At 44.8% G+C, this 12199-nt stretch overlaps 1 protein-coding gene across 3 annotated transcripts in view; it reads right to left on the bottom strand.

The window, feature by feature from the left end:
• Positions 1–12199, bottom strand: part of EFCAB11 (EF-hand calcium binding domain 11) — a 210871-nt gene that overhangs the window by 120415 nt on the left and 78257 nt on the right. The window contains exons 6-8 of one of the 3 annotated variants that reach the window (XM_019518672.1): positions 10907–11001; positions 5436–5438; positions 1456–1556 (exon numbers count right to left, since the gene is read on the bottom strand). The exons of 1 other annotated variant lie outside the window; for it this stretch is intronic. In XM_019518672.1, the coding sequence (XP_019374217.1) occupies positions 1456–1556; positions 5436–5438; positions 10907–11001 (199 nt within the window). The remainder of the gene's footprint in view (positions 1–1455; positions 1557–5435; positions 5439–10906; positions 11002–12199) is intronic. One more of the 3 variants, XM_019518673.1, reaches the window with a different exon arrangement.

Genomic DNA, 12199 nt, shown 5'->3' with positions numbered 1-12199 from the left:
CTTACTGTTGAAGGGCTCTTCTTGTGGAGTGGCCCTCTGCCAAAATGGAGAGAAAGCTGGATGGCTCCAATGATGTGCCTCAGAAGGGAAGAATATGTAAATTTCTCTCTTTAGGCACTGGCCCCTAGCTATTTAGAACCAGTTCAACAGCTAAGCTCCCAGATAATCGTTTTAAAATTGGAAAAACTCATAGTAAAGAAATTAAATAAAACCCCCCACAAAAAGGTGTTCTGAATTGGCAGAGGGTTTCTTCATAAGAAGACCCATTAACAGGGAAAACAATTGTTCTCTTCTCAATGACTGAACCTCTAATCTTGAGAGATCTGAGAAGAAAACAGCAAGAACTAGAACAGAAAGGGAAGAGAGGAAGAAACTAGGCCAAATGATTGGAAACTACACAGTAAAACATAATGTTTTTTGTTCATTCAGGCTACACAGAAAGGATCCAACAGGACCTGCATCAGAAGTGAACATTTGAAAAGACTACATCGTTATTTTTCAATGCCTGGTAAATGAGAACTTCGGATATGAGCTTTACCAATTCTTTTATAAGGTGCTCTACTCTTTTCTTCCTCTACCAGTTCTAAGGTCCTACAGGGTGAGCCTGGATTACAGTAGGAGATTTTTTAAAAATAAATTGACTCTTTGGAGATCGCTGGATTATGACTTTTTTTATCCAGGTTCTGCAGAAGCCTAGGCCATAACCAAAGAATTAGAGTATGCTTTCTAAATAGAACTGGATGACACAAGAGAATAGAAAATGTGATGAAAGTGTGATGGTTTAGAGCAGAAGACTGAAAGAATTAACATGTAATTGGTATGAAATGAAATGAAACTCTTATCATATAAGGAAAGAAATGGAAACAGGGTTCCTCGAAGGAAAGAATACTTTGCCTGCAGACCTTTTATGCAGAAATAATTATCACGTCTAATGTAACTGATAACACCAAGTAATTGTATATCTATAGATGTGAGTTTATTTTTTATTAAAATAAACAAACAAACCTGATAATAATGGTGGGGGGGGGGAAATCTTTTCCAAACTTCAGATGGTAGCCTTCATGAATGCAAATAGGCCCAAACTAAGAGCATGTCTATACAATTTACACCTTCAGGCAGTGATGGCGTCAGATATACCATGCTGCTCATAACTGATGGTCCAATACATTTGAAGGTGTAGATGAAATGAGAGAAAATGCCCTTTTAGCCAGTCAAATAGAGAGCTTCAAATACAGGTAACTCAGGAACTTATAGCCAGGAAGAAATGTAGTTAGGCCAGAGAAATGCAGCAGCAAACTCTAACAGGCTGGATGCAAGTTATTATGGTTATAGTGACAGAAGATTGAAGGTTTTCAGCTGAAATGATAGAAGGCAGGAGGAAATCATTACTGAGAAAACTACCTCAGTTTATTGAAATATAAAGAATTGAATCGATGACTTAGAAAATAAACTCACCCACAGGAGTGTCATGTTGATTTGAATTTCTGCAGATGTAGAGTAAGGGCAGATGAAAATAATATTAACTGATGCTATGAATATAACACTTGGTTCAGAAACTTGGAAAGATGTAGTTGCTATCTACAACGGAAGTGGCTCCCAACTGGAGCAGAGAACTAGCGGTAAGCCTCAAGAAGCCTGAGTAATTGAGGTGCAGGGGTGAGCAGATGACAAAATGAGCCGAGCACCAGGCAGGTGAAAGCACTAAGCTGCTTGCCTTTTGTTATACAGGACAAACTCTTGGGTGTTCTGGGAGCCGGACCTGGTGCCTTCAGCCATGAGGCTGGTCGCAACTAAGACTTGAAATATTAATATGGAGTAAATAAGGCTGTGGGTAGACGAAACGAGAGGTGTGTGCACATGACAATTTGAAGTGCGCTAAATGCTTTTGCATTGCTTTAATGGTGTTGGTGTTTGCATGCCTCAGCAGCGTATTGAGCAGTAATTCCAGCCTCAGTATGAAATTTGGCAGCATAATGTGCCCTACATGACTTGGGGCGCAACAAACTAAAACTCCTTGAAGGAGTTTTAGTTTGCTGCCCCTACAGCCACAGAGCGAAGCACTGGGCTCTGCGCAGCTCCAAGGCTCTGCAAGAAGCAGGCTCCATCCAAGAAAAGCAGCAAGTCTGATCTTTTATTCCCCGCCCCCCCGGAGCCTGCCTAAGTTGCACAGGGGCCTGGTGCTTCCCTCTGTGGCTGCAGTGCCCCCCCGGGACTGCCCGAGCTGGGTGCCTGCAGGCAGGTGCAGCCTGTGGGGTCCTGCCACTGCCACAGAGGGAAGCACCAGCACCCCCCCCAAAGCCCAGGGACTGCTCTGCCCACTGGCAGCTCGCCCTCCCCTCCCTGCCAGAGAGGCAGGTAAGTGCAGGGTGTGTGCACGAAACGAGAGGTGTGTGTGCACTACAATTTAAAATGGGCTAAATGCTTTTGCACCGCTTTAAAGGTGTCGGTGTTTGCATGCCTTGGCAGTGTATTGCGCAGTAATTCCAGCCACAGTATGAAATTTGGCAGCATAATGCGCCTTAAATGACTTGGGGCGCAGGAAAATAAAACTCCTCTGAGGAGTTTTAGTTTGCTGCCCCTACAGCCATGGAGTGAAGCACTGGGCTCCATGCAGCTCCATAGTTCTGCAGGAAGCCCTGGAGGCAGCTTGACAGCAGCCCAGGAAACCAGGTTCTGCCCAAGAAAACCAGTGGGCCTCATCTCCCTCCCTCACCTCCCCAAGCCCCGGCCGAAGCCTGCCTGCCTGCCTGAGTTGCACGAGGGCCCAGTGCTTCCCTCCACATCTGCTGTGTCCCCCAGGACTGCCCAAGCCGGGTGGCTGCAGACAGATGATGTCGGGGGGGGGCTGCCACTGCTGTGGAGGGAAGCACCAGCCCCCCATTGGAAGCACCAGCCCAGGGACCGCTCCACCTGCTGGCAGCTCACCCTCCCCTCCCAACCAGAGAGGCAGGTAAGTCAGAGGGGTATGTCCATGACACAGGGGCTTAATCAGCTCTAAATTGAAGCAGTGTTTTTTTAAACCCATTGTTTCAATTTAGGGCTCCCATTTCATCTACACACAGTGTAAGACTTTAAATATTAATGTGGAGTGATTGCAGACCCCTCTTGAGAGTCTGAGCCACAGCGGATACTACCGGATGTATGAGATGGGAGTGTACGGGTCAGAGGAGCTCCCATTGAGGCCCCTAAGGCCCGCCAACTGGTCCAGAAGGGCTCAGTGGTATATGGGCCTCATGGTCTCTGTTGCTTTACCACCAAGGATTATGACAGTTGCTAGGCTGAACACCACTTCCTATAATTTTTTCATCAAAGCCATGGCAGGCAGGGCTGACGCATAGGGGGTGGTCACCACTCACCAGCCCGCTGCCGACACTCCCAGCGGTGTCTGCGGGCAGTCCGCAATCCCTGCTGGCTGCTGCTGCCACTTGCTGGTGGTGGCAGTGGTGAGTAGTTGCTGACCCTTGGTCAGTGCTTATCACCTCCCCCTCCTGCTGCTGACAGCACCAGCGGTGTCTGTGGGAGCTCCCACTTACCGCTGCCACACTCCTGTCACCAATGTGCCCCCGCAGCTGCCGGGGCATGAGTCATTCGTGATGGCAGGTGAGACTGAGTGAAAATAGAAACAGCCTCACCTTGAGGAAGGAATGACCTAGGCCAACTTATTAAGACTCAGACCAGTCCAGGTCACCAAGGTGTTCTTAGCTTACTGCAGAAGGGAAATGGCAACTTGGTAACACCATGTTAGTCCAAAGTTTGGCAGAAGGCAAAGTAGGGTGCCACCTTATGGGCTAACTTGTTCAGAGAGGCATAAGCTTTCATAGGCTGCAGTATACTTCATCCGAGGCAGTTACATAGTTTTAAGGTATTCAAATATCAAAGTGATGGGTGTGTATACTTTAAAAAAATAAAAAGAAAAGATAATTTAAAGAGAACTCTTATTTTGTGTTTCTAACTCAATAACTTCAACAAATAGTTATTGTTTTTGCCTGGTTTGTATTATATGTTATTAACATACCATATTTACCCAGAATCAAGATGACTTAAAGTTTAAGACAAAACTCCAATAATTAGATTCTATCCATCTATTATGTTTGTTATAATTTTTCATGTATAGAATCTACTAATTGGAGGGTCATCTTATCTCTGCCTTCCCCAACTGCTGCAGTGGGGAAATCAGCAGTGGGGGGCAGGCAGTCTGCCCTCTGCCCCTTCCCGCCCATGCCACTTGCTCCCACCCTGTGCCTACATTTTCCTGCAACCTGTCCCCACCTCCCAGTAGTGCCTCCCTTGTCTACTTGGAGTCTGCTCCCCCGGTGCCTGCCACTCCCTGGCCACTTGCCCCCTCTTCTATCACTGTTTAACCTATGTAGTAGCTCCAGCTCCAGCTCTGGCCCCAGCCAGGCAGCAGTGGCAGTGGTAGCCCTAGGCCCGGGTCAAGGGCAGAGCCAGAGCCTACTGCTGGGGGTCTCCCTCATGCTCCCAACCTGCACTGCAGTTTCCACTCAGCTCTTCCATGAAACCCTCCTCCCACCCCTCCCTCAGGCATGATCTCCTGTGCACTTAGATTACATGCTACATATAATTTTAGTTATATACAATGACTGAAGAAGATATAGTAATTTACTTTTTTAGAATAATGTACACTTAGATTATTGTTAGAGAATGATGTGCTGGCAGGTTGTTCATATTTTAAAACTGGAGCGAGATTTTAAAACTGTCACTGTGTTCTGTTTTCAAATAATCTGTTAGCTCTTCTTTCGTAAGTACCTCCTACAGATTTCTAGCCCAAACAATAATGTCTTTGGAATTGCTGCTTGTTCAGGAGTTATCTTGTTTAGTGGAGCACCATACAAGATGATAATGGGGTGATTTGGTATTGGTAAGTTAATAAAATAGCCTCACCTAGAAGTCTAACTTTAGGTTAGTTCCATGCATGTGAAGAAAATTGTTTCTTACCCCATATTTCTGCTAGAAAGTGTTTAAAAATGTCTATAATTGTTCTAAGATAAGGCACAGGGTAAGATATTATCAAAACAATACATGGTCACAATCTTTTACAGTTAAATTTACAAAGGAGATAGAAACTTTATTTGAAAAGAAGTCTTTAAGTTATTTTCTCCAGGGATTCTTTCTTTCTTCTTATAAAGTTGCATTTATCTACCATGTTCATTTTAATGAGCTCCACATAGAGGTTAAAGCTCAGACCTCAAGAGGCAAAGATCAAGTTATCACAGCTTCACATAATGGATTTCTTGAATGTGTTCATATCATGGACATTAAGCATGCTACTGTTTAATCAAAACTGTGCAAATACTGCAGTATGAGTCAATCTCACATGTTGCCTAAAGCCTTAGTGTCCATATTTGATTAATCTTTAAATAATTACCTTACCACCTATAACCTGGCCCTATCCACAATTTGAAGAATCTTATAACTCCCTGGAGGAAATTTTGATTTATTGCTAATTGGTGCTGGTTAGGGAAAACATGGGGGGAAAAGGCTAGCTCTCTTTTCTTCCCTCTCAGTCATGATCCCCAGCTCCCTCTGCATTAGCAAGTAGAAAGGAGTTGAGTGGGATCTGATCCCTGATCCCCAAATCAGGCATCCTGCCATGCCCCATACCATGACACCTTTAAATGGACACATGCTAGGGGCCTAAGGCATACACACTGCTTGTGTTTCAATTGATCACTGGCCAGTTAACCAACTTGAACCCTTTTCCCAATTAACTGTTCACAAGCCTAAGGATGGTTCTGACAACCAAAATGGACTTTATTAATAGAGATCTTAAAAAATCAGTGTCTTGACAGAAGAAAAGAAGCATAAGGATGTACGAGCCACAGATCTCTTTCCAAGTTATCTTCTACTTTTTCTCTGGGGTCACAAATCATAGCAGCAAGGCATATGAATCCTGTCTTAAAATCTGTTCCCACTGTTAATGTTTGTGGATCTAACCTTACTAGGAAATGCATGGAAAAAAATTATTAGAAAGTTTGCTGAACCTCTATAAACTACTCCACATTATTTGCTTAGTGATCCTTAGGGGCATCAGTTAAATACGTGTTTATCACTCTGAGTGTGATTTATTTATGAAAAGAAAAGGGAACCTTCATTTTTCCTTATATCTCATAGGTAAACACACCTGGCTAACAATTACCTGGAATTTCATAGTCTGAGTGATACCACTTGTCCAATGCAATTAATGAATCAACACTAGTCAAGGTTTAAGAGTTAATTCAGACTCTGTTTAACAGGAACTTCTGAAAGGCCTGAGCATGACTGTGCAGTGATGTGCAGATATCTGATGTGTAGACTGTGTAGATATAGCAATACATAACATTAAAATCACATAATTCATTAATTATAATATGCTTAAAACTAAAACTACACCATGAACTTCATGAATTATTTTGACTGGCGACACTCATTAGCCAGTCAAACTATAAGTAAGTTTGGCCCTATCCTGTTCAATCTAGGATCTGTATATGACCCAGAAGTCATCTTGTTACTTCTGAGTGGATACTTAATGCAAATAAGCCCATGTTAGAGTTATGTGTTTCTACTAGAAAAACTGATGACACTAACACCAAAAAGAACATAAAACGTTTTTTTAATGTTAAATTTTTAGTGATGATAGCATCTATAAAACAGGACATTTCCTAAACTCAGTTTATGGCTCTCTTTTAATCTAGGAAAACAGAACGGCGGGGCACCAAAGCCACCATTCCGAGGGCTCATGTGCCTCTGTACTAATGCTAGGAGCATGGGGAACAAGCAGGAAGAACTCACACTTCTGCTTGCAGGTAATAACTTCAATTTAGTGGGGCTAATGGAAACCTGGTGGGACCCTACCCATGACTGGGTGGTACACATTGAGGGCTCCAGGTTGTACAGAAGGGACAGAGTAGGGAGGAAAGGGGGCGGGGTTGCTTTCTATGTAAAGGAGCATTATACATCCACCCTAAACAAAATGGGATCAGAGGAGGAGAAAGTTGAGGCATTGTGGGTTAGGATACATGGAGGTCGAAGGGAAAGGGACTTGGCGGCGGGGGTCTGCTACAGACCACCACACCAAGAGGAAAAGCTAGACCTAGAATTCTTGAGGCAGCTCTCAGAGGCTGTACAGTCTAGGGACGTGGTTGTCATGGGGGAAGTAAATTAACCTGACATCTGCTGGGAGGAGCAGTCAGCCAAATCCAATTGTTCGCGTAGGTTCTTAACCTGCATGCAGGACCTTCACCTAACACAGGAGGTATATGGTTCCACTTAGGGAAATACCTTACTGGACTTGGTGTTGGCTACAGGGGAGGATCTAGTAGGGGAGCTGCAGATTTGTGGTCACTTTGGGGACAGTGAACACCAATCAACTGAATTCACCATCTAGAGCAGGGTGGGTAAGACAACTAGTAGGGTGGAAGTGCTCGACTTTAGGAAGGCTAACTTCAGTGTGCTCAGGAGCGTAGTCAATGATGCACTGCAGGATAGGTGTATTGGCAAGATAAGAGTCCAGGAAGGGTGGTCATTCCTAAAGGAGGCAATCCTTCAGGCACAGAAGGAGATGATCCCAGTATGAGGGAAAAGGGGGAAAGGAGCCAAAATACTTCCTTGTAATCCAGGGGAGCCTAAGGGCAAAAGAGAAGGCATACAGGCAGTGGAAGCAGGGGGTAGCTACCAAGCAGGAGTATACCTACTTGGCCCGTACTTGTAGGGAGGCGGTTAGAAAGGCCAAAGCAACTATGGAGCTGAGGCTGGCAACATAAATTAAAGACAACAAAGAAGTCCTATTTTTTAGGTATGTAGGAAATAAAAGGAAGGCACAGGGCAGCATAGGACCCCTACTGAACAAGAAGGAGCAATTAGTGACAGAGAGGGGGGACAAGGCTGAGCTATTTAATGAGTTTTTTGCCTCAGTGTTCTTGAACAGGGGTCCAAATAAGTCTCCTAATGGGCTCTTAGACAGGCAGAGGGACACCAGCCAACTGTCGACATTGACTTGGTGCAGAGTCACTTGGATGGACTGGATGTGTTCAAGTCAGCAGGCCTGGATAAGCTTCATCCAAGAGTCAGGTCCTGGAAGACTGGAAAAGGGCCAGTGTGGTCTCTATTTTCAAGGAGATCTGAGTAATTACAGGCCAGTCAGTCTCACCTCCGTCCTTGGAAAGGTCTTCGAAAAGTTTATGAAGGATCATATCTGTGGGAGTCCAGTGGGAAAAACAATGCAGCAGGGAAACCAGCATGGATTTGTAACAGGTAGATCATGCTAACCAATCTGGTTTCATTTTATGACAGGGTCACAAAATGCTTAGATGCAGTAGAGGTGGATGTTGTTTTCTTGGATTTTAGCAAGGCTTTCAATACAGTACCTCATCCCATTCTCATAAATAAATTAAGAGGCTGTGGTATAGATGTTTACATGGTCCAATGAGTGGCAAGTTGGCTTAATGGTTGCGCCGAGAGTGGTAGTAGACTGGTCGGTATTGAGGAAGGATGTGGGTAGTGGAATCCTGCAGGGTTTGGTCCTTGGACCTGTACTCTTCAATATCTTCATCAGTGACTTGGATGTGGGTGTGAAGTGTACTCTGTTCAAGTTTACAGATGATACTAAATTGAGGGGTGAAGTGCACACTCTAGAGGGTAAGGAACGACTGCAGGCGGACCTGGACAGGTTAGAAAAGTGGGCAGTAAACAATAGGGTGCAGTACAACAAGGACAAGTGCAGAGTGCTGCGCCTAGGGTGCAAAAATATCCAGCATACATACTGGCTGGGAAGTGACCCTCTCAGCAGCACAAAAGTGGAAAGGGAACTTGGGAGTCATAATGGATTCCAAGCTGAACATGAGTTGTCATTCTGACGAAATCATCTGCAAAGCTAACCGCACTTTATTGTACATCAGCAGATGCATAACAAATAGAACCAAGGAGGTGATACTTCCCCCCTTTATGCGGCATTGGTTAGACTGCAGTTGAAGTATTGCATGCAGTTTTGGGTGCCATACTTCAAGAAGGATGTTGATAGACTTGAGAGGGTCCAGAGAAGCGCCACTCATATGGTTAGGGGCTCACAGGACAAGCCCTATGAGGAGCAACTGAGGAACCTGGACCTCTTCAGCCTCTGCAAGAGAAGGCTGAGAGGTAATCTTGTTCACCAGGGCACCTCTTGGGGTAACAAGGAAAAATGGTCGTAAACTGACAAAGAGAAGATTTAGGCTTGATATCAGGAAAATCTTCTTCATGGTAAGGGTGGCCAAAATTTGGAATGGGCTTCCAAGAGAGCTGGTGCTTTCCCCTACTTTGGGGGTCTTTAAGCGGCAGCTGGCTGGGGTCATCTGACCCCAGCACTCTTTCCTGCCTAGGCAGGGGGTTGGACTCGATGTTCTGTTGAGGTCCCTTCCAACCCTAGCATCTATGAATCTATGACTCTATGAACAACAGAACAAATTCTAACTTAAAATGTAGACTTGACCAATTTGCTGAAGTTCTTAGAAATAACCATTTACAATATGTTAAAATACTCATATTGTACATCTATCTGGCTATTCCCAGAAAGCTCAGGTCTTCAAATGTATACAAAATCTTCTGGATCTTAAGAACCTATTTGACTGAGAGATTTGGATCACCAAACAGGCTCTGTTTTCAAAATCAATAGCCCCTTAAGCTAAATAACCAGAAAAAACCCAGATACTTACACAGAGTAAATATTTTTTTCATTTTTGTATGTAGGTGGTGTGACATGCCCAGACCCTGAATGCAGTCAGGTATGCCTTTGAGACACAATCCTGCGTATTCTTAACACCTTTAGGGGTGCCTTCAGCTGCAAATCCGTCTGTCATCTGCTGTTTGACCACTGAGAACCAGGTGAGATGAGCCAAGGGCCAAATCTTTGACATGGGCCACCTCAGCCTTACCTGCCTTATCCAGGGCTTGCCAACTCTTAGTAGAGGAGATTTTGCCAGCAGAAAAATCACACTCTTGGTCAGAACAGATAGATCCCCACCCCCTTCTGGAGAAGAAGCCTGCCTCTATAGAAAATACTCTGAAATCACATTTACCCTGACAATTAGTGAGTTATAAGAAATAACCAAAGACTTATAAGGGCAAATATAAGAAATCAATAACATGTATTAGATACAGACAGAGATATAAGAACAAACAAGCAAAAGAAAATACCAGAACAATAACCTGGTTTTTGCCCTGCATCTTGAATTCAAGAACGCAGTTTCTACTCAGCCCATTAGCTAAGGGACCTCAGTTTCCCTATTCCCAGGAACACTAACGACAAAAGATGTGCTCTCCTGTCAAGGCTTAAGTATGGTTTCTTGTCTGACCATTTATATATATCATCCATTGGCTTCTGTGTTTAACTTCCTGTCCCACAAATAGAAGTTTCTTTCCTGATCTGAATATGACCTGGATAATATTTGCATTCTTTTAGCTATACCCAAAGATACTGTCTCACACTTAATTACCCCACTGAGAGACATTCCTTCCAAGTAGTTTGAATAGCCAGGTGTTCTTAAGGGTCTCTTCTTCTAAAATGTAAATTTGTCATTGTCTAAAAGTAAACATACTCAAGACAGTTGCTAATTTTCAGTGTGTGAATAAGCAAGGAATGCTTAAGTTAATCGCTGCTCCACTAAACAGTGTTAGCTAAATTATAAAGATACATCAAAATTACCTTTATATCAAATACCAAAATTCATGCAGACGTAACAATATGGGTAAATACAGCTTGATGCTACTTATAGATAGAGACTATGTTTGTTGTATCAGTTAAACGAACTCAGGAAAACAGCTATGAAGTTCCATGAATATTTTAGAATATAGCTGCTTTGTGACAAGTGGGTATAAGCATAAGCCTCATGTATGAGCTTCCTATCACTTGGATATTTATTTGAGCTGTACATACCCCGTCTCCCTGTGTACCAAAGGATGCCATAAGAGCGAGAGGAGCTGTGACCCTCTCTCAGTTCCCTTTCAATTCCAAATATTTGACATAGGATCCTGAAAGGAGGGATGAAAGGTGGGTAAGAGGATCTACAATGACAATAGCATCTCACCTACACTGGCAGGCAAGCATGCTCAGTGCATATCCCACTGTACTTGATTGGCAAGCAGTGTCATCTTAGCATGATAGGCTGTATCATTTAAATAAAGACTGGAGTACTGCTCTCCCAAACTTAGCCTCTGATCTAGCAGTGATGTCCAACATGTAATATGTAGGGACCTGTGGAAATCACAAAATCTAGCAGTGCCTGCAAAAGTAGACAATGTTCATGAAATCAGCGAAAATAAAGAAGAAATCTTACTGAAAATAAAATGCTGGCTCCCCAGAGGGAACCAGCAGTCCCCAAGGTATTGCAGCTCAGCCATATAGCCTACTGGGGGGAAAAAGGAGAGGGGGGACTGCCGGTACAAAGGAGGGCTCCAAAAGGCCACCCCCACTCCTTGCCACTGACTGGCTGAGAGGGATGTCTGTCATGTGACTGCCATGTGACCACCACTCCAATTGATGGTGAGGGTTGGGGCTATATGATGTGCACCCCTTACAGCCAATCAGCGGTGAGGAGCAGGGCCACTGGGTATGCCTCAGGCAGAGGGGTGATGGTGGCAGTACAACCAACCCACAAAAATGGTGGCTAGCTTTGCAATCTGCCTGTGAAATGGGCCAGCCACCTCCTCAAGTTGGGTAAACCCCAAGTAATACATGATGAATATGTGCAAGTTGCATGCAGACCCAACCCTGGCCTGCTCTGCGCCTCCTCCATACTGCCTGCCCATGCTCAGCAATGGCAGTGGCTTGGCAGAAGCTGCTGCACAGAGTCAGGGAAAATCAGCTCCTCCCCCTCACTCCTGCCAGGCTCTTCTTGCTACAGTCACTGGGAGTCCATGCCTGGGCTGCCCTGCAGCTCCTCTCTGCCACCATCATCACTGCCTCAGGGCTACCCAGCGGGGCAGCAGTGGCATTGCAGAGGAGCTGCAGGGCATCCCAGATGAGCTCTGGGTGGCTGCAGCAAGAAGGGCCTGGCAGAGGTGAAAGGGAGGGGCCACTTTCTCCCCTGCTCTGAGCAGCAGCTTCTGCCTGGCTGCTGCCACTGATCAGTGTGGGCAGGCGAGTTCAGAAACTCTTGGAAGCCCATTCCAAATTTTGGGGCAGAAATGGGGCAGGCCAGGGGTGGGGCTGCTCATGCCAGTTCCGGCT

This window comes from Gavialis gangeticus, unplaced genomic scaffold (assembly GCF_001723915.1).
Source record: "Gavialis gangeticus isolate Ggan-Ray unplaced genomic scaffold, GavGan_comp1, whole genome shotgun sequence".
Taxonomy (NCBI): Eukaryota; Metazoa; Chordata; order Crocodylia; family Gavialidae; genus Gavialis; species Gavialis gangeticus.
Note: the sequence above shows the minus strand (reverse complement) of the source record. Positions and strands in the feature narration are given on the sequence as shown.